General features: G+C 37.2%; 1 protein-coding gene across 1 annotated transcript in view; it reads right to left on the reverse strand.

Moving 5' to 3' along the window:
• Positions 1-23,439, reverse strand: part of ttv (exostosin glycosyltransferase 1 ttv) — a 96,279-nt gene that overhangs the window by 34,057 nt on the left and 38,783 nt on the right. Inside the window, exon 2 of the mRNA XM_089250452.1 lies at positions 415-616. Within this exon, the coding sequence (XP_089106578.1) occupies positions 415-616 (202 nt within the window). The remainder of the gene's footprint in view (positions 1-414; positions 617-23,439) is intronic.

A 23,439-nucleotide genomic window follows, 5' to 3' on the forward strand; every position in this document is an offset into this window, starting at 1 on the left:
CTGTATGACGTTGGGTTTGAAAGAATGTGCTTTGTTGGTAAAACTCTTTTATGAACATTCTATACCAAAGTTATGCAGAGATTTTCGGTCTTTGGGAGGGGGCGCGGGGTGTCCCAAAAAATTTTCTTCGTCTCTTCATTAGAACATCCCTAGGATTTCATAATTTTATGACGGCAATAGAACTCTAAGAGGCTTCGAATTCGATATGTTAATTCATTATATTCGTAACTGCTTAGTCACAAAAAATATTTAGACATTCCACCTCTTCGGACATAAAACTGCACGTGAGTGCAGCCAGTCACAGTGGACTGCATCATGCATTCTCGGGAGTGTTTGCTCTACAGGGCACTGAATGTTTCAGCAATATGAGTGAAATCACAGACACATATTTACAAGAATAATTTTTCTTCTCACCTGTAACAAAAGCCTTTCGTCAGCCCAGACAGCGGCTTTACTCCAGTCTATGACATCGCTGAAGGGCAGCTGCCAGCCGTTGCTGAGGAGGACAGGCACACAACCAGCTTGCAGGGCCTCGAGAAACCTGAAGGAGCCTAACCTGCGGCCCCTTGGAACCAGGCAAAACGTGGCGTTCTGCAGAAGAACTTGATAATCGAACCTGAAAATACACGAGGGAGAAAACAAAAACTTGAGAAAAGACGATAAACGCATACACAAAACTATACTCATTAAAAAGTCATTATTTTTTTAGGTCAATGTGTGAAGATTCTTTTCATTCCGCAATTAAATATCATCCCTCTTCTAAGTAGGTCTTATCGAGTCCTTCAGGATGACACTACGAAATATATACAGGCCGGCCGAAATCGTTTGCGTAGTGTAACCGATGACTGTCTGTAACCGTTAAATTTATAACCATGCTTTCAATTTCGAAAAAGCTTTCAAATGACGTGAGGTTACTCAAAATGTTTTAAATTTCCCAAGGAGTGGTGTATACATTAAACAAATGCAAAAAATAACTTTTTATGTAGACCCCGTGTGCTAAAATTCATAGTTAGCGAAATGCTGATGCGGCTCCGAGAAGTCATTTACAAAAAAAACATTTCTAAATGCAATATTAAGGAAGATATTTTAAGTTTTCAGCATTCATCGCCAATTATTGGGGGCGTGGTTCACATTGCGAAACGAGATTGAATTCTAAGTTGTAAAACTTCTGCTAAAATAATTACCGAAAAATATAATTGCTGTTCATTGTGATCGAAGAAAAAAAAAGTGGTTGAGTTAATTCTGTTTGCATAGAGTCCCTGAAAATGGCAACTTTTGAGCCTATGAACGCGGGTCAACACCGTGATATAAGTTGCCAAAACACAGTGATTTTATATATTTAATATCTTGATAAATATTGTTTTAAAAAAACATGAAATTGTTTGAACGTCTTCTCATAGCAGGATTTGCATCTTAAGAATTGGAAATTTTATCACATGGGGGGGGGGGGGAGGGGAAGACTGTATAAGAAGATAATTTTTTGGTTTTCATGCACACGACTCTTCAAACAAATTGAGATTTTATAACTGCCCATCACTTGAAAACTTTTTGCAATTGAAAGAATGCTTCTTAAGTCAACGGTTGCAGAGATAACTGTTGTGCAAACAATTTCGGACAGCCTGAATGTGCATCGTAACTTTTGGACAATGTGTGAAATTAACGTCAGAGCATTTTTTTACACATTCGCAAAAAAAAAAACAACAACAAATACGTGAATACATATGCTTGCAGGTTTGTCATTTTTCGTTTATAGTTTTACAAGCATGTGTGAAAACAGAAATCCGTCTATAAAATGATTTGATATATGTGTATAAAACCATTCTTGTTAATGGGAGAAATTATATATGATGAAATTACAAGAATAACTATGTGATTATGGCTCAACTTCAGCACATAAGTATGAATGAACTATTAACATGTCATGAGGTTTAAGGGGAAAAAAGCCACATAAGGAAATGCATTCAAAGCGGAAGGGTGAGCTCTATTTCGGCTCATCCAGAAAATAATTTGCTAGAAACTCAGATGAAATGAGCCCAAGTAATTTTTTCTTCATCTTATAAAAATACAAACTTGCTCAACGCCCTGAGAATTCCGCATGCAGCCACGGCCGGTCCATGTTTAGGGTCAAAACCCGGAAAAAGAACGAAACCAAAAACTAGAGCGTTTATGACTCACAATGGCACCGCGAACCCACCTACCCATATGAAACAAATGCAGAGAAGAAAGGAAGTTTTTCTCAAGAAAACTACACGAGAGCTTATTATTATATTATTACAGTTAACTTGGGCGGCGCGTGCGCAACTCGTGACCTATTTCAAGGCATAATAATCCATTGGTCATATGGAAAAAAAAAAAAAAAACTCTACAGATCTTCTACTTAACTGCCTTAAGCAGGCTTTTGTGATTGAGTCCTAAAAAAAAACATTCACAGGCGGAAAAAATACCACCGGTACCAACGTGGACCGATTCGAGAGAAATTAGCTGCCCTCAGAAAATTTTAAGACCGAGTTAATTAAAGCAAAAGACGAACCCTTCAACTTTTTATCCTTTTACATTAATTAACGATATAAATTAACCAACCACGATAAATATCGTTTAAGGCAATTTCTCTCACAGAGCTATTAATTTTGGATGAGTCCCTCTTTCTTCACCCACTATCACCATTCTATTTTTTTTCAAGTAATGGTACCGGACGACGCCATTTCCCTCATTACTTGTAGCGTGAAATTAAACGGGTGGGGGTTATAGAAAGAGATGAGGATAGCGCGTATCAATTTTATAAACGAGCTTTTGTAGAAAATCTCGCCCGTGATTCTACATCTTTCTCTCCACCCAACCAGTCGTCGTCTCCCACGGCTTGTCCTTTCTAACGAAAGACCCCTGGGCTTCTGTCGAGTCGGGCGTGAAATTTATTGAGAGCCGTAATACATCTTCTGACAAATGTGTAACGGTCTTATTATGAAGGCTTAATTAAAGGGAGATGAAGGCTCCACGCAAAGAAAACAGCGGACGAGGACATGATGGGTAGACGGAGATTGCCTTCATGACTTCCACGTGCAATTTTTTATTTCCTATCTTCCTTTCCGGATTTGGAACCAGAGAAGACAGGGCTTGTTAAGGGATTTACCGTATCTCCAAGAGCTTTAAAATTATAGATTTTTTTTTCCCCCTTCATACTCTCACATTTATTTTTTCAATGTCTTCAATATTTTTCCTCCTGATCGTTTTTAATAACTTCCACAACGTTTCAACTTAATCATCTACGCCATGGGCGTGGAACCCTCGGCCGTTCACTGTATGGTACGTTAAAAAAAATTCACGAATGAAGCTTTATTGTTGATGCAATTGTGTAAAAATGTGTACACCTATCTCTCCTTTTGTCCTCCAAAAAAGGTAGACATAAAATATCAGCAGCGGTATCGGTCTACGGGTAGGTTTTGGTTTTAAGAAGGGCTTGGCAAATCCCAGGTGCCAGGTCACCATGGCGACTAGAAAATTGGTATTGGCACCGAAAATATTTTCTGCATGCGATTCCTAAATTAGAGTCTATGAATGACACATTTTTCTGATTCCATGACAACATATCCTTTTTCCTATGTTAAGACACTTCCCGGAAAAGTCGAAAAGAAACCCCATTAAAGATTGTTTTTTTCTTGAGATTAAAATCGTTTTTGGTTCCTAGGATATTTCTTTGCCACCTACATATAAGCTATATCCCCTCTAGTTTGTCAAACCCTGGTTTTAAACTTTATAAAACTGGGATATATTTCGATATGTGCATAACGTACAAATTCAAGGGAGGAAGAAATAAATTTCGGTAGTTTTACGATACTCGAAAGGTTTACCTAATTTTGAAAAATTGAAATCTCGAATCAGCGTTCGATTGATAGCACCCACGACTCAGAATAAATGTTTATCAATATGTTTTTAGGCAGATAGTTCTCCACTGACGGGTCAAGGATATTTCTTCCTACTACAGGAAATGAAGATTCGAAAAGTGTCAGGGAAAGAAATCACGTAAAAGCATATAATTATGAAAACCAACTCGTATGAAAAGAAACGATTCCGCTCGTGCAGTTCGAACCACCATCACCAGATCAGAAATAGGTATCACAATCGGCATTAACATAAAATTAATCCTCGCTACAACCATACTCGACACAATGATAAACCTCTCTCTACGGCTACATTTCATCGAATCTTGTTTGGAATTGTCGGTAGTCTGAGTACAAACTCTTCTGGATACAACGATAAGATATTACAACAATAAATCCCGCAATAACGATATTTTTCGGAAAAGACTTTGAAATCGCTGCAACTTTTTCTTTACATCTGGCTTAAAATCACTTTAAGGTAACTGCTACGTGCGGGGACACTTTTTTCTTTTTTAAAACAGTGCGTTTTTTACAAAGCATGCGCGGTTTTAATCATAATACTGTACAAAACAAGGAAATCCAGTGAAATGTTTTGGAATATTGCTATAACTTAGATATGTTATCAAAATTAGTTTATTTTCAGTACTTACGCCAGATATTGTACACTACTACTAAACCACACATGCATCTCGTCCATATTCCTCTGGGAACTTTTAAACGAATCGGCAAATGTTGGGATGTGCGTGTGTGTGTTGAGAACCTACCGTGAAGTTTGTTTCTGTATATTGCTTGTTCTTTGCAGCACTTCCACACATCTGCCATCAATTTGTCTAACTATGAGTGAAGTATAATCATCGAATAATTGAACTGTCGTAGGCTGCTGTTGTTCTCTGTGGCGAGACTTTTTAACGGGGAGATCAACTCGCATTTACGCCTCGAAGTTTGAAACCACAGAAAACCAACTTCAGACATTGCACACTGAAAACTACAGCGTATAGTCGAATATTTTTGGCACTCTATGTTGTTATGACTGTTACTTGTGCAATGAACTAACATTTTTACGGTATAAAAAATATTGAGAAAAATTTCGTGAAACAATACGTAAATTTTGACAAAAAAATTCAAAAAATGTTTCATTCACACAGCTACAAAATATTAAATTCTGAACATACATCAAATATCCTAGTTCATCGCACAGCAAATGTTATCTAGAACGCTATTGAAAAAATTCATGAGAACGTAGTTTTGAGAGGGGCGTCAAAAATCAGGGTTGTCAAATTTGCTCCCCGGGTAGATACCCATTTTCCCCCGGACTGGGTTTTTTAGGCTAAAAAAACCAGGGATTTTTGGAGGAAAATTGTTTGTTTTCGAAGAAAATGTGTTGCTTTCAGGTAAAAATTTTATTTTAAGGTTAGTATATGTATTCCAAAAATTGCTACATAGGGCAGTGTTTAGAATATGTATATTTTAAATTATTGTTAAAAGATTTTTTTGAAATTATTTTACCACAAACAATTTTGTTTATGCGGATCTTCATGCAAATCGTTATATCGAGGTTTCACTGAATATATGTGCGTGCATATATGGACGCATATCTCTCAGCGATTTACAAAAGTGAGAAGCATAAAAACGTATAATTCTAGTTGTGCCGCAGAATTTAATCAACTTTAAAGAAGTGGAAAGCCATAGGGTAAAGTTCAGTTCAGCCACGCACTAATCATCTTATCGCGGTCTGTGGCGGTGATAAGAGGCAATCACTGAGATACTACATACTAATAAGTTGAACGCAAAAAAATCTAGACATGCCTTGAAACTTGTCAACCAGACATTTATTTTATAAGCTCCACTTTCGCGTCCTCTACGAAAACACACAAATTCTGTAAGTCCGAATAAAAGTGTCCACTGTAAAGGACACCGTTTAAATACCCCCTTGTCCTTCCTACTATATCAGCATCTCATAAGATTGACTCGAGCCAAAGCAAAAAGGACAGAAATGACTTCGTAACGAGAACAATTTTGGGCCAAAACAGCGTACTAGCAACTACAGATAATTCTTTTTCTGTCTCTTTCTTCACGCAACATATTCTTTTTCCAAAAGTCCTTCCTAAGTCCAGTCTGCCAACTCTTTCTCGATGCACAGCAAATTATGAAGACATTTAAGTTTTTTTTTTTTTTTTTTTTTTTTTTAAGAATGACGCCCTTTCGAGACCACTTTCAAAAGCACAGTGCAAAATGTGTAAATTACAACTTTCAATGCCAATTAGTCACGTTGAACCGAATGGTTTTACTGCGCTGACCATCCTTTTTTTAAAGGAGTTTGTTTACATTTTACTACATGATACTTTTTGACAAATGAAGGACTTTCATTTCTAGCTCTTTGGGGCCATTCAAGTATTACGTAAGTAGATTTTTAGCCATTTTTGCCGCTCCTCTCCCTTGTCAGCAAACCACTGACCCTCCCGTCAGCAGCGTAGAATATTTCATATCTTCAATAAAGGGTGGTTGATGACGTAAGCAACCTTCAAACGCCCCTCCCCTCTTCGTCATCAAAAGTCAGCAAATCCAAACACCCCCCCCCCCCCCCGGATGCTGACGTAATACTTGAATGACCCCTTTGCAAAGCTTTGTAAAGATTGCTTATGCCTCTCCATGCCATAAAAATACAGAAGAAAATTGAATACAACTGGGTAGCATCAGAATAACAAAACCTGGAATAGGCCTATATTTTCCAACTGCTTTGTTACGTAAACTGTTGTTTCACCTATACATAAAATTTGCACCATGATTTTGAATAATGAATGTTAGTTACTGTACAATGAATAGTCCAAGGCCATGAGAGAAGTAGTAAATACAAAATCATTTTTTATATCCAATCAGAAGATTTTAATGACTACGCAAAACATTTGACATAAATTGAATTTTTGAACCTTCAAACTAAGAAAAAGAGAAAGAAATTCAGGGGTCCCATTCAAAAAATGAGAAAAAGTAGGACTAAAAAGTAGGATGGGGAGGGTACCCCACTTAGACAACATAAACAACAACAAAAAGAAAAAATTCCTAAAAAGATTTTTCTTATATATAAAAAAAGAAAACAATATATTTTTTTCCCATAGCACTATTTCAGTATCCTGTAAGATTGACTCAAGTCAAAGCAAAATGACTGAAAAACAATTTTTGGCCAAACTAGTGCACTAGCAACCACGGATAATTCTTTTCTGTTCTCACAATATATATATATATATATATTGGAGTCTTCCACAGTCCAATCTGCCAACTCTCTTCGGCATACAGCAAATTATGAAGGCATGTGCGATTTTTAAGAACGACGCTCCTTCGAGACCACTTTCAAAAACACAGTGCAAAATGTGTAAATTACAAACTCCGATGTAAATAAGTCAAGGTGAACCGGATGGTTTTACTGCGTTGACATTTTTTAAACGGATTTGTATACATTTTACTATTCAATACCAGTGTAATCGTTTTTGAAAAATGAAGCACTTTCATTTCTAGCTCTTTGCTGAATATTGTATACATTGCTTATGCCTCTGCACGAGTGGGAGAATCTTGAAATTTTGGCAGTAGTTCCCGATTCCGATTAAATAACTAGACGAGTGGAAAAGGCTCGGAATTACGAGACATTATTAGAACAATCAACAATTTCGAACAACGATTCTGAAACAATGCCGACTCGCAATATTGCGACGCATGAAGTTACCAATTGCAAAAAGGATCTCAGACAAATTAATAAGTACGAAAAAAAACATACATGCAAATAATCACGTGAACTTTCATAACAATAGGATCCGAAAACCCATAACATGCTTATAAACTACAGCACATCTAACATAGTTGTTCTACATGCGGTCTAGAATTGCAGGAAAGATACATAAAACAAGAAACGGGAGAAAAAAAAACGGCTCTTTTGTTGCCTTGATTCAATTCTCTTTTCCACGATGGGCGCATTTTTTTTCCTCCATGCATTTTATTCCTTTTTGATGCAAAGTCTTCCTCGATGCCAGCGTTAGTTTGATGATGACCTTGTTGGCCAATGTCAGCGCTGAAATGCCTTATTTCATCTTTTTCCTTATTACTGCACAACACACACACACACACACACAGTGGAGTTATTCCCTCTCGCTGACGTTGCAATAGAAATGTCAGCTGACGTCTTCATTTTTGACTGGTGATTTCTGGTTCTTTCACTCTACTCTTTCCATCTTCTTATCCCCTTCCGAATTTTTAGACATTTCTTTCGTTTTTATCTGCACCAGAGAAATAGAGATAGGCTGTACCATGTAAAACTCAAACAAGCCATCTGAGAAAACCGAGGTTTCTTTTTCAAACGCGTTTAGTCATTTCCACGAATAAAGTGAAACTGGATTGCAGAGCAGAGTGAAATACGCAACCTCCGTGCAGGAAAAACCACGGAATCTCTCTCTCTGAACGGGTGAAGCTGTTTCCGTGAATTGTTTTAAAAGCTTTACAAAGTTCAGCTCATATAGCGAGAGCGAGAAGATAGTTGTTCTACTTGTAGTCTACGACTACTACTAAACAGAGATGCACCTCGTCCATATTCCTCTGCGGAACTTCTAAAGAATTGGAATATGTGTGTATGTACAGTGAACCTTTCGAGAAGTTTGTTTCTGTGTAATGCTTATGCGTAGTGCTGCCATCTGCAATCAATTTTTTAAACTACGAGTTTTTTTCTTGGTGAGTTAAGTGTAACGGATGAATAATTGTAACGTTGTAGGCCTGTTGCTTTCTGCAGCGAGGCTTCCTAACGGGGAGATCGGCTCGCATTCACGCCTCGAAGTTGGGAACCGAAGAAAACCAACTTCAGCCGACCACCACTGCAGCGACAGTGGGGTTTGAACCCGGATCCTCGCGATGAGAGTCCGTCACTATGACCACTCGACCACCATAGCGGCTGTAGTCTAGGTCTGCGGAATATAGCGTTAAAAGACCGAAATTACCGGCAACTACCAGGGCTTCACCAATATATAATAAATTTAGGCGGCAGCTAAACCACTTGTAATCCAAGCATGAATTTTTTAATTAAGATTAATTTAAGATTAATTTTTTAATTTAATTTTAATAAAGATTTTCTTTTTCTTACTTCACTGAGACTTGCAATCGCTTCCTATGTAAGACGATACAACAGGGTAATCATAAAATAACTTTGCCGATATACGAACCCCTAGTAGAAATCAACGAATGCGGATAACATTTGAGAGGAATTTTATTTGAGAGGAACCAAACCCCGTTCTTATGATGCTACAGACACCGTTCCAACGAAATTTTTTTTAATGCGCTGATCAATGTGAGAGTTTTGCCATTTGAATTTTTTGAAATTTTGTTACTGCGACCATAATCGCGAGAGCTAGGTTTTTCATTTTCTGTCCATTCTCAAGCACATACTAGGTGGGCAAAAGGTCCGTAGAAACTTTAAAAAATCATAAAACCCGAAAAAATAAACGAAATAAAAAACGGTTTGGCAGGGTTAGCATCGCTAGTGGTCACGGGGATTTTTTTAAGACAGAAAAAACACCCGATAGGTGGCGCTGACGTACACAAGTGAAAGAAAGGATACGAAAATAACGAACAGAATGCCTCCAAATCGTTTATTACAACAGTATGTGTTCCACATGACCACCACCACGGAGGGGGGGGGGGGGTAACACATTGTAGGCGAGTCACAAATTCTGCAACGGCAGAGGTCCACATACACGGTTTACAACGAACTGGTTGAGGATTAGGTGCGGGCTGGGTGCATGTGTGGTGTAGCAGTAGTAGGTAGGGCTCGGGTATCCATGATGTTCTTAAGTCAGCCATCTCGTTGGGCAATCTGCCTGTTGTGGCGTTGTATTTGTATTAATTTCTGTTGATTTAAATGCTTTTTGAAGGGTAGTAACTAAATTTCTCGGAAAGAAATTTTTTGTGCCCCCTCCAAAGGTCGACCCTGCATACGCCTTTGACCTGTACACTAATGAAATCAGAAAAATTTGTGACTCAATTTTAACGATTACATTCGGATGCCTTTAGGTACCATTGCGACCTGACACCTGAGTACTATAGAAATGGGCATGCGAGCGCCCACTTTTTGGTAAAAATAAAACACGAGAGCGCCCATTTCTATACTACTCACCTGGGATTTTTCTAGCCTTAGTAATTACGGTTTCTTTAATGGGTCGAAAACCGTCAAAAACCATGTTAAATTTACTAGAGAAATTTCTGATATCACCAGGAAGGGACAGAAAATTTAATTTTTCTAGTAAATATTCTAACGCATGATTTTTGATGGTTTTTAGCACAAAGAATCCGCAATTGCTGAGGCTTTAAAAAAACAAAAACTACAGAGATTTCGATATCATCAGGAATGGATAGGAAATTTATCTCTGACGGAAACCTGAACGTTGGAAGTATAAACGAGCATGTCGAAGTGCCGAGAAACTGATAAATCTTAATCAATGTGTCGCTCATAAAAAGTAAGCGACTGTCCGACGAAAATCCACCATAACGGGATCGTAAAAATAAGGGACTGGCATCCTACCCGTTAGTTCCCATCCTTCCAGACTACCACGTTATATACTGCCCACATTGTCGCGTTATACGAGGGGTCGTAATGTCAACGATGGTTATTTCAATCGTACTCGAGAAGTCCCTTCTAAAAATCGAGATTTGATCTCCGTAAGACGATGAGAGAAAAAAAAAAGGGTGGATAAGAGTAATAATATTCGCTCCTCTTAACGATCCTTGTCCCGTCGTTTATTCCGGCCTAAGAAAATCCTGTCATAACAAGAAATGTGGACGACGACCGTCTCAAGCACCAAACAAATGGTTACGTTACACAACAGCCATTCTCTCTCTCTATCGTATCACCCTTTCTTGCTCTATCCCTTCTTGTGGCCCTGTGTGATCTTTAATGTCAACTTGGAATTTTTATGGACGAACATTCAGTTGTCATTCAGATTTTATGGACGTTCCGCGGCTGGGGAACGAGAAACACAGAGAGGACGTCGTGCGTAGCTAAGAAGCGGTGCAGATGGATATGGATGGGGTCCCATGAAAACGAATAGAAACGGGATTCTTAGAATTATGGGTAATGCATTTCTCTCCCCCCTCCGTGACAGCAGATTACTCAAATATTTGACGCGAGAGAACTAGATCGCAAATGCCGGCTTTAACGTGACCTGAGTGAATTGTATTGTCTTTCGAGAACAGGTATCACGACGTTTTATGTCTCAATCGCGAACTCAAGAGCATTTGCATCAGATAAACGGTTCACAGAAATAAACGCACCACGCCCAGGGCTTGACAAATCACGAAAAACTTTAGCAGTGAACAAACTACTAGTGATTCGGAAGTAGAATCTGAAATAGAAGCAGACTCAAGTTAAATGGGCCAACTTAGGCTCTTATACCATAATATATGATCTGGAATCAAGGACATATGTGTAAGAGAAATTTTTGAAAGTAAGAATTAGTGTCCTCACACCCTATATTAAAAAAACACTCAGCGACCCTAACGTAAACAACAGGAAGAATAATACAAATGTTTTAGTACATACACAGACATAGCATGATTATAATTTTGTAACCATGAATGTATGAGCACATAATGATATTTGCTCCCAGTATGTATTGTATTTATAGTAATGTTTATGTGCATTCCCAATTATGTAAAAAAGGGGAAAAATACAATGTAAATAATATATGTGAATAATTCAAATGTGAATGCCCACACTGTGAACGGAGGCTCCGTTTGATTATTCCCGTCACAGTGGAGGCTCTGTGTGTTTTCATCTGTGTGTGGGTATACTGCATATTCTGTAAAAAAGAAAAGGAAGCAAAACTGCTCAGCACTGTGGACGGAGGCTTTGTTTCATCGTTTCCCGTCACAGTGGAGGCGTTGTACATATTCTGTGTATATATATATATATATATATTGTGTATTTAGATCATTCGAATCTTCTACCTTTCTCTCAACATGCCAACATCATCTTCTTACTTGCCCCCCATAAGTCTTCTCCTCACTTCTTTTGAAATCCCAAGCTGCGGTCTCTAGCCCTTATGTGCCACTGGGCGCACGTGCAATTTTTCTCCCTGGGCATAGGTTTCAGCAATTAATTTTTAGTCAAATGGCTTGTACGTTTGATCGAGTTGATGACTGTCTCCATGGGGAGAACGAAGCGAGTGATTTGATACTTGCGGGCAGGGGGGGGGGCACTACTATTTTAATCATTGCTAATTTTTCCTGCCTTTTTTGAGGTAACGGAAGTAAGTTACTTTGCATCTCCGGGGTTGTAAGCGATTTTATCTATTTATCGACGATTAGAGGAACTGAGAAATCAGTCAATGTTGAAAAAAATGCAATAGATTTTAGTTACACTGTTCAAAAAATATTGAATCTATACCAAGCTACTTATTATAGTCTACGAGGTTAAACTATAATATTTCTTGTTTTGCAAAGAGTATTGTTTTCGAAATACTAATACAATAAAAATATTTAGTTTTTAGTGTTAAAAAGGTTTTTTTTTTTCATTTTACAATGCACATGTATAACTTTCAAGGATATGAATATATTTGAAAAATATGTATATTTCTAACAATTTGTATGATCATTAATTATCAAAATGTGAAGGGATCAAACTATGAACAGTAAATAATTGTTTTAATTTGTAATTTTTAATGACATATCTCTTACGATATATTCTAAAATTTATTGTGTGTGCATACGGGTGTAAATGTATACTGCGTATGTAAATAGAATGTTAAGACAGGTTGCTTTAACAAAAATAGAAATGTTTTATTAAAAACTATTATTTACCTTCTGGAAGGAAAAGAAGTCCCTTGAAGGGTTGAAGGTCACAAAGTGGGTATGTACATGTTTAATTTTTTTTTTGTGCATTTTTGTCTTACTTTTCTTTTGTATTTTGTTATGTATTCTGTTCTGTCCGATAAAAGAAAGGTTGTTTGAGATGCATTGAACTAAACAAAAGATATTTTATTCCCCCTTTCTTTTCTTGCAAATTTTGAATAACGCAAACAATTGTTTGTTATTTTTAATTTTTCAAGGATAAAAAATAGAAGACGGAAATAACTGCAATCGACATTTTTCAACAACGTGAAAATAAAATATTACACCGTTACTTGTGAACTCGTGTCACAAAAACGATGTATGAGCATTGTTATGATAGCGTGTTCGGTCCAAACCAGTCTACTAAAGCTGGTGTTGGTTTGGTAAGGGCATGAGGTTATAATTATAATACCCATTAATTCAGAATTAGGACTATTTGTTTTCCTTAGTTTTAACGCTCAAGCCAACGCCAGCTTTAATAGATTAAATACAGTCCACCAAAGCTAGTGTTGGTCAAGCACACCGAGTCCATTACCCACTCGCGGAAGTCCATTTTTTTTTTTCTCGTCGAATGACGCCATCTGCCTCTCAAAAGTTGAAGTATTTGCACATGGTAATTTTTTTTTGACGTCCAGCTGACGTTTTCAAAGTTGATATTATGACTATTTTTATCACGTTTCAATTTTGAGAGAAATTATGACTTGCTAAAAAACATTTTATTGACGTCAGGCGACAACATGGGACGATATCTAGAATATTACAATTGGGATGCCATTATAGTAAGAGGAAAGCTTGTACGTGGAGATTATTCTCAATGATGGAATTCCTCATATTCGACGCGGCTGGAGGCGGCAAAGAACTCCGAGGGCAGCGCATTGAAAACCCGTGGACTACATCACTGATTACACAAGCATTCAGCCGACAATACTTGCTGATTTTTCAAAAGTATGTGTTTGCTCTGGAAAGAGCTGGAACAATAATAATAAAAAAAGCATAGCATGCCATTGACGTCCACCCTTCATTTTTCTGCTTTTCATAGCGTGCTAACAAAGTGATAACGTGCATATTTCCCCCCCCCCCCCCGTACCAAAAAAGTTCTTACGAACAGTGCTGGAGGCTCTCCCAGCAACGATATTTTCCAGAAGTTTTTTTTTACATCCCTTTTCTTTACTTTCTCCCGATCTGGGTGTGGACTACGTTACACAAATGTAAGGAAACATTTTTATGGGTCTTCTACGCCAGGAAATGATAAATAAAAATGCACCATGTGGCAGATTTTCTTTTCTCTTCCATCCCTTCCTCTGTATCTCTTCTCTCACCAGCCAGCTCGTGCTGTGTCCGATGACATTGGTCCGCACATTTTCTTAAAGTTTTTTTTTTATATTTTTTTCTGGATATGACCACAAGAAAGAAGCGACACCACACCACGCCTTCTTTCTTGACCGGCAAAAAAAAAACTTGATGTCTAGCACTTGCACGATGATTGGAACATATCGTTTTCTTCTTTTTATTCTGCTCTACTTATTTTTATCTTTGCGACAGCGACGATTCTGATATTACATTTCCACAGTATAGCAGACCCTTCGATAAAAACACATTTTGAGGACTATTGAAGGACTTTTCCTGGATCACACGCGCATGCAAAAAAAAAAAAAAAAATTGATGTTTTCTTATTGATTTTATTTCCCCTTAAAACAGTGGTTTTAACTTTTTTTCCGTCCCGCAACCCAGTGCAATACTGATGACATCTCCGACACCCTCTTGGATAATGCGTTTTCTATCGTAAAATTTAATCTTTTCGAAATTAAATTAATTATCCATTTATTAGCATTTATAAATTCTTTTACACATTTTAATTCCTTTTTAGCCTATAGTAGACAGAATTAAATAATTCCAAATCTAGACTAAAAAAAAGTTTTTTTCTAACATTTTCCGAAAATTGAAAGACGAGGATTCGACAAATTGTTCTTCACTTATTGATTCCATCCGGGGCAAAATATTACAGTGCAACTTCGATGTAACTATACTCTGTGGACCTAGAAAAATATCGCCGTAGAGGAATTATCATCACATCGAGAGGAAGAAGTTTAACCAGAGTTTGAAGATCCACAAAAAAATCTAGGCGCCACAACAACCAAAAAAGTTTCACTTTTTTAGGGAAAAACAAGTCCAAAATAATGTTTCTTTTGACTTTTCAGGGTACAGTGGCCCTCTTTCATATTGGCAGATATGATAAAAATTCAAAACATTTTATGCTGTTCTTAGACGCCAATTTAGACTCAATTTATACCATCATTCTAATGTGTATGTATATTCATTCTAACAAAACCCTGGAACTTTTCTCCAACTCCCAACCCCATCGCGTCTGTTATCAGCACAGAATTTGTTAATTGCGACAGTACCCAATTATCCGGGGAAAATATATTGTAAAAATTTTGTATGTTTTGTATTTATTACTTTTTTATTTTTTTTTGACTGAAAATAAAGTTTATAAATATGTTCCGGACTCTGCCACAGAGCTGGCCTGAAAGAGATCTAGGCAACGGGATAAGTCCAGTGTCAAAGTTCTGGCGTTCATTCATTAAGACTCCAATTTAGTAATTACACAAAGGAAATTCTATTGGCACCAATACAGATTGTTTTTAGTCACCATGGCGCAATGATGCCTCTCTGAGTACACACAATCCCTGATTTAACACTAGAGTATATACATTTTCAAACAATATTTGAAAAAAAAAAATACTTGTAGAGGGATTTATTGTCGTATCGAGGTTTCACTGTATATACGGGGCCTGCATGTTTTTTTTCAGCACCCGATTAAATTCTTTAACGTTTTTACTGGGTCACGCTCACGGCAGTATCAAATCTAAGCGCAACTTGCTAATGACAAGAATTACGAATGTTAACAAACTGCAAATATTTTTAATGGTATTTTTCTTAAATCGAAATGAAGTACGGCTCAAACTGAAAAGAAAGGGAATTTCGCATGACATTTCTACAAAAAAAAATTCTACTGAGAAAAATGTGTCGAAATGGCAGTGATTCATATATTTTCCATAGAATTGAAAAATTCAATTCTCATAATTTCAATTCTACACCCTCCCCACCCCCTCCAAAAATGCTTTGCCGCACACCCGATTAAAAATCACTGAATCAAAAGGAATAATAAAAATAAAAAGATTTTGGAATTATAAAACGCTTTTTTTCCTAGTGTGATGCAATAAAAGCAAATTTGAATTTTGACATTCAATTTTAGTGATCAGCTCGCTTCAAGGAACTAAAAAAACGCATGTGCGGCCACTTCCCCGAAATATGTTAACGTCATTCTTCACGGTCAATTTTTTTCCCTTATCCAAGACGAGTGCTAGCGAGCCTTGTTATTACGTGTGGGCAATTAAGCATTGATTTTGGAAATCTTCCCACTAAAAATCAACGGGAGGTTTTTTTCCTCGTATTGTTTTTCACTCGCGCTCGTATTACGTGTTTTGTAATCGTCCTCGTTCAACGGGCCTTGAATAATATTTTCGAAATAAACACACAAAATGATGTATCCACTGAGTTATGGTCATTAATTAATTCAGTGAACTCTTCGTTTAACAGTAAGGAAACATTTGCTCACAGAAATTGTGAATCTATAACCTGCCAAGAGTGAGTGCTTCCTTTACCTACCTCTCAGGATATATGAGGATACAAGAAAATGTAAACATACAATGTGTATTATATTTCAGAAATCTAATATGCTCTGTATTCTACCGGTGTGCTCATAATATAGTTATGTTACTTGTTATGGTAATTATGGGCATAAAAAAAAATTTCTCGAGAAAAAGTGGAATATTTTGTTATTCGAGAAGTACGTATCACGATATGTTAATGTCTTCCGTGTTTTGAAAATTTCTCTCCACACCCGAGACTGAAATACTGATATCTTTAATGTATCAGGCGCAAACGAAACTTTGATCAGACACTCCTTCCGGGAGAGTTGTTTCCACACTTTATGACGAAGGATCATTCGATCAGTTCGGATCAATTCCATATAAATTTTCATGAGGCTTGAGAAACCACAAAACGACAGCTTATATCAACATTTTCTAAAAGTGATAAAATACAGATAAAACTACTGGTGACGTGTCATAGGCGGCTTGAAAAATTTGGCCTATTGCAAAGAGCATGGCCGTTCGTCATCTCGCAAATAACCATTTGCAAAAGTCATTTTACTTTCCCACATTGAACAAGAACGATTACAAAACATTAAATACAAGCAACTTTATGGGTCGGTGCGATAACAAAAAAAATGTTAATATCCGAGGCTTAGATACACTCCGCAAACTTTTGCTACACAAACACATGGATGGACAAATTCAAGGCGCCAGGTCACCATGGCGAATAGAAATTCGTTATTGGTACCTAAAATTTTCCATAAGTGATTGCTAAATTGTAGTTTATGGATAACACAAAATTTTTTGAAAGTTTGTTAGTAAATAGTTACATAGGTAAGTAATATCAAGTCTTTGAACAGTCGAAGAAAACATTATTTAGGACCATTTTCCTTGAGCAAAAATCATGTTTGACCCTCTAAGAAATTTGGTTAAAGTTTTCTTTGATTTGTCACGCCCTGCACAAACATTCATTCGTACTGTTTTGCATCCGAAAAATCTCACTCTCGGTTCGGTGACTGCGAGAGCGTAGACGAGAATCCACGAACCAACTTTTTAAAACTCACTACCATAGCGAATAGGAAATGACAAATAAAAGTTCAAAATCCTGAAGTACATTTCGGAATACAACGGGTAGTGTTATCAAACGAAGAAATAGATATAATTAACGATCGTTCGTAAGATATCGCAGACCTGGGCACCGTAGATTAGGACCGTAGATTGGCACTTCTCCACTAGTTGCTTGCTCAATGAATCGTTCTGATCCAGTCAGACACCAAGGTCGAAATCATTTCCGTTGGTTAGAATGTTTAAGAACTTAGTCGAAGCGAAGTCTGGCATAATGTTACACAAGGACAACTTTTGAAGGTCAATACAGAGTCCGAAAAATTAGTTCATATCAACAGGACTTATTTCAGCGGTCATAAAAAAACATTAATTCTAATAAAATTAGCAATAACGAACACCGAACCAAGAATGGTTTTGTAAAAAGCTTATATAAGTCACTATCTCGTAATAACCCAGTTCGACTCTACATAAATTTTTATTTAAAAAAAGTACTGTTGGCGCGTCAGCGACTGAGTAAAAATCTAATTTTTGTCTTCCACAATTGCTCCTTCCACTTCCAAAACAATCATTTTCATTTTCTCTCCGCTCGTCAAGAGACACGAAACCGATGAACGGTACAGATCGGACATTATTTACTCTCAGCTCCTTCATAATATTTCATTCGAAATCGAAACGCGTATTGTCGGATCTAACCAAGGGTCAAGTAGGGTCGAAGAGAAGCAGTGTAAATAATTATTCCACGGAACGTTGATCTATTTTCTCGCGTCCTCATACATGTACAACGCTGAGATCGTTATGGAATCCAATCATCAGATATATCGTCGACGTGATTTACAAATCTCGTAAAATGAACACCAAACCTCGACGAAAATCCGTAAAATAAATGCGTGTGCAATCAGCTGATTGCTCGATTGACCACAAATACACGAGTAAATAACACGATCGAATTGTGTGTGCGAGAGAGAGAAAAAGATTGGTCAAACTATCCAACACATGAATATAATAATGAGTTCAAAGTGTTCAGTGCCTGAACTCGGACAATCTTAAAAGAAAACGATAAGCGGCAGCAATAAATAAACATTACGATCGATCAAAAATATGCACATATATATATATATATATATATATATAAGAAAAAGATTTCTAATCGAAACAAATTTATGAATCACCAAAAGTGTATGATTATCTACTTCCGGTTCAGCCTTGATTCGCGTGAAAGAGATAAACTCGGTTATCCAAATAATGTAAATATGCGAATTTGAAACATCTGATATAAGAGTCTCCGACCCACAGCTCAAAGCAGAAATACCCAGCATCCGGCGCCACAGATAGCGTAAATTATTTCCAATACTTAAAATATTACTTCAGATAGATTTTAACTGCATTTCGCAACCGAAAAAAAGGGAAAAGAGCACTGCCAATTTTTTTCAAATAACAAAAAGTATTCAAAAATTATTCTCATCGGCTATATTTTCCATTTCGAGAACTGCCCAGAACAGTTTTTCTTCCATCAAATGTTGCCCAAAACAGTTTTTTTTCCCACTTTTATGGGCTGCATGACAGAAGGATCCGGATCTGATGTGATAATAAATAGTAGGTGTGATAAGGCCTAAGCTTTTTTCTATCACCATAGCATCATTATTCCTTCTAAGACTGCGAGAAATCTTCACACAAGTTTTAAAATCAATTTGGATTTAACACGATTCACTTTTCGAAAATAATCTGCATAGAACTTCATAAAGTAAAAATATATATATTACTACAGCATATAATTTCATATATTATAAGCTCAGTGTCCCATAAATTCGCAAATAGTTTGCAAAAAAGCTATTCTCACGAATGTGTGTGTGTGGTGGTCCTTTCCCCCCACCCAAACCACATTTTGGTTCAAATTTTCGTCGATAGAAAGCACTGCACGAAAGCACATCGCATAATTTCGGAAGTGAACCTAAAACCCTGTGTCCGAAACGTTCGTAACGCTTCAGCCGGCGATTCGTGGCTGAGATAAAACAACTTCACCAATAGTCACTTCACGAAGCTTAGAACGCAAAACGATTTCTGTTGTGCAGTCGCCATCTTGACAAATACTTAAATGGTGGCCGAAGGAAGAGCGTTGGCGCTACTTGCCAGCAACTGCGTGAAATTCGAGATTCCCCTTTTTCTACCTATACATTATTCGATCAAAACGGATTAAAACCTGAATAGTTATGATTTTTTTTTAAATCGGATGATTCTTTTTGAAACATCCTGTATCTTAATCAAGGTGCACATATCGCCACACCAAAGCCATCACATACCGAAGGGAAAAAAATCATTCTAAATGGGAATGGAACTCAATAAATGAATTAGCAATAGCACTTTTATACGCCAATACTACCAGATATTATCATACTGGAATCTTTGAAATTAACTTGAGCATGGTTCATGTTGCGTAAGCGATCAATAAGTAGACGTAAATTACGATTAAGGACGAAATCACTTCCGCAAACACAAGCGGGGAAAAAAGAAAACGAAAATCGTGACATCTCAAACAGATGCCAAAAATGGCCACGTGACTGACCAGACCGACTAGACAACGGATGATACTCAGACGCAAAAGAGAGAAAAAACAGTTGACCTATTATTGGCACCCGCTTCTGCCAAAAAACAATGCGCGTTAAAATTATAGAAGCTCTTCACATTAAAAAAAATATATTAACGAGTGACCTCCCATTGATGCAAAAGCATTGCCGGCCTAAAACCGCCAAATTATGTGATTGGCGCATTGGCTAATTACTTAATAAAAAAAAAAAGGTCTATTCTTAAAAGACACGAATTTTTCCGTATAGACTTGACTCGTAGCCAAAGTCTGGTATTAAGCAAAAGATCACACAACCGTGAAAGCGTTCCGCATCTTATACCATTCCATTGAACATATTGTACTTCGTTTTTAATTATCGTATGAAAATAACCATAATAGACATTAACTAAAATGAAAAGACGACCGTTTGTATTAGGTTTTACGGATATAAGAATCGCACTTATAAATAAAAGCTGCAATTGTTACAAATTCAAGCGGTTGGTCAGCATACCTATTGAGACATACCCTGGTGAAACCAGAAGAATAAAATGCGACACAAAGTATTCACGGACCCAGCATGCCACTGTTGCGCCCAAGTGATGCCGTGGTAAGATCCTCGTCTTCCACTATAAAAGTTACCATCAAGGTCCATGGATTCGAATCCTGGCATAGATCGTCAGATGCAAGTTCTTTACCTACCAAGGCTGGGGTGACCACCGATTGATGAATCCTTCATTTCCTCCCAACTTCCTCTGATTGGAAATTGACGTATGGAGATATATGACCACCGGAGTTGGTGTGCGGTAAAGTAGCGTGTGACGGTAGTATGATAATCAATAGAGCTCGGAAGTTCAGGCAAGACAGATTTTTAGATTCAAGACTTGGTATTAATTATCAGAAAGCCACCCCCCCCCCCCGTCCCATTTAAACGCGGATAGAATACAAGTGCCTAAGAGATAGAGAAATTTATATTTTCATGCATTTTTTTTAACTTTGCTTTGGGCGGATGGCATTAGACATGAATGTTTGTTTCAGACGGAACGCGGCATGTATAAGAAACGATGAGAAGTAGTTTGAACAAATAAAGAAGTTTGTTTCTCCTCAATACTTCATATAACGTCGTCTTCACGCATTGGACTGCATTGTATATGGATAGCTACTTCACCAAACACCAACTCTGGCCATATCGCTATATTGCAATTAGTGAGATGGGTTGAAAGCGAAGGCGTTGTCTATCGGTGGTCGCCTCGAGTTCATTAGGGAAAATATCTTATCTATATCCTTCCTTGGGTTCGAACCCGGGACCCTGACAACAATCTTCACGATGGTAGACGAGCATCTTACCACCATGCCACTCGGGCAAAGTATGTATAGCTGACGGATGGTTGTCCCAAGAGGTCATCAGTTGTCATCATGGCCCGTACAGGGTAAGGTATGAGCTGACAGGACTCTGACAATGGGGGTTTATGCTTCCGATTTCATTTTTTTACACCATAAACGTACTACAAAAACTATGGCTAATTACAGGTGTGGGCAGAAACTTTAAAAATTCATAAAAACCGGGAAAATAACTGAAATAAAAGATGGTTTGCAGGAATAGCATGGCTAGGTCACGGGAATTTTTTTAAGACAAAAAAAAACAGTCGATAGGTGGCGCTGACGTACACAAGAAAAGATAGCAAATATAACGTCCATCCAATCTGTCAGAACCGAAAGATCCGATACGCCGAGAGGTGTCGTATACATCTGGACCTGCTGCCTCTGCTGTTGCTGGATTTGCGACTCGCCTGCAATGTGTTATCCCATGTGGTGGTGGTCATGTGGACACATACTGCTGTAATAAATGATTTGGAGGAATTCTGTTCGTTATTTGCTTGTCTTTTCTTTGACTTCTGTACGTCAGCGCCACCTATCGGTCATTTTTCCGGTTTTTACGAATTTTTAACGTTTCTACGGACTCTTTTTGTTTCCCCCCCCCCGTATTTTACATACATATTCAGTATTCGATTAAATTGATCAGCGCCACCCTCAGAGGTGTGCGACCACAACGGGACCTGAGCTTGAAGGAGTCCCACGTATGTAAAGTAGTAATATAAAAAAATGAAAACATACATGTATTTTTTTACATTTGAAATTATTTGCGTTTCAACTATAAAAAAATATGATTATTTTTCAAATAAAAATCAATTTATAACAATTGCATTATTATTCAAATTAAACTATAATTAGAACAGCAGACGGAGTAAATGCAGCAATTGTTTAGTCGGTTTTCGGACACTAAATATATCTCAGCTTTTGGTTATTTTTCCTTTTTCCCATTAATTACAAATACCTTTTTAGTGCCAATTTTAAGCATTTTCTGAGCGTTTTTGAATGCCTATCTTGACCATTTATAAGAGCTAAAACTTCCGGGCTCTAATAATCAATAAACAAAGCAAGTACGAAATAACGTTCTCAAAAATGTCAAGCAAACTCACAGCTGATACCTCCCTCGTGTTTTGAAGTACGTATGTATTTACTTAACATACAAAGAAACGTCTAGAAAGAGAGAGTTTTTCTGGAGAAGGAGGCCACCGCCATCCAATGGCCACTTCAAGATAAAAACCGCGACAAAAGCACTTACATCTTTTTTTCTTCATTTTTTCCTCAGGGTTAATCAAGAAACAATCGCATGAAAATATAACGAAGAATTCTTCGGCCACTTACCGAGTCGTGTTCATTTTTTTTTACTTTTCCATGCGAAATAAATGCGGATTCGCATGGATTGAAAAGTATCTAACGGAAAATTACAGTCACAAATATCTTAATTATCTATTAACGACAGTTCTCGAAAAATAGAACCAAAAGAAAAAAAAGACAAACATTAGGAAAGCCTTTGTAGCATTTAAAATACATATAAAAATAACGGTTAATGACTTAAGTAAAAGTATAGACGCTAGTGATTCAGTGACGGGAAAGGAAGGTCAGCCACCGATACGTTTTTATATTTTGTCCCTGGAAGGCTCTCAATACTTGGCAGCTGACCATTCCTTCAAATGATCGATTGCACTTTCAAAGGAGTTTCTCATGTTACACACACACACATACACTATATTTCTTTACAAAAAGTCTTAGTTACAAATAAAGACGAGTTCCTCCCGTACATTATTTCAGTTTTTTTCTCTCTCTGAAAACTTATTTTCATATACAGTAGAACCTCCTTATTATCCGAAATCGGGGGGGGGGGGGACCAACCCATCTTAGAACAACTAAATATGTTGCACTGAAATGCAGAAAGCTTTGGAATGAAAAAAGGGATAAAAATTGAAAAAAACTGCTCGTTAATTTCGACAATTTCATACATACGTATATAGGCCTATATATATATATATATATATAAATCCATTTATTTAACTACTAATCTAAAGCCTACCCCTTTTCAGTCCAT

The sequence above is a fragment of the Pholcus phalangioides genome, unplaced genomic scaffold (assembly GCF_987345545.1).
Source record: "Pholcus phalangioides strain wild (caught in Gottingen) unplaced genomic scaffold, Ppha-v1.0 ptg000024l_1, whole genome shotgun sequence".
NCBI lineage: Eukaryota > Metazoa > Arthropoda > Arachnida > Araneae > Pholcidae > Pholcus > Pholcus phalangioides.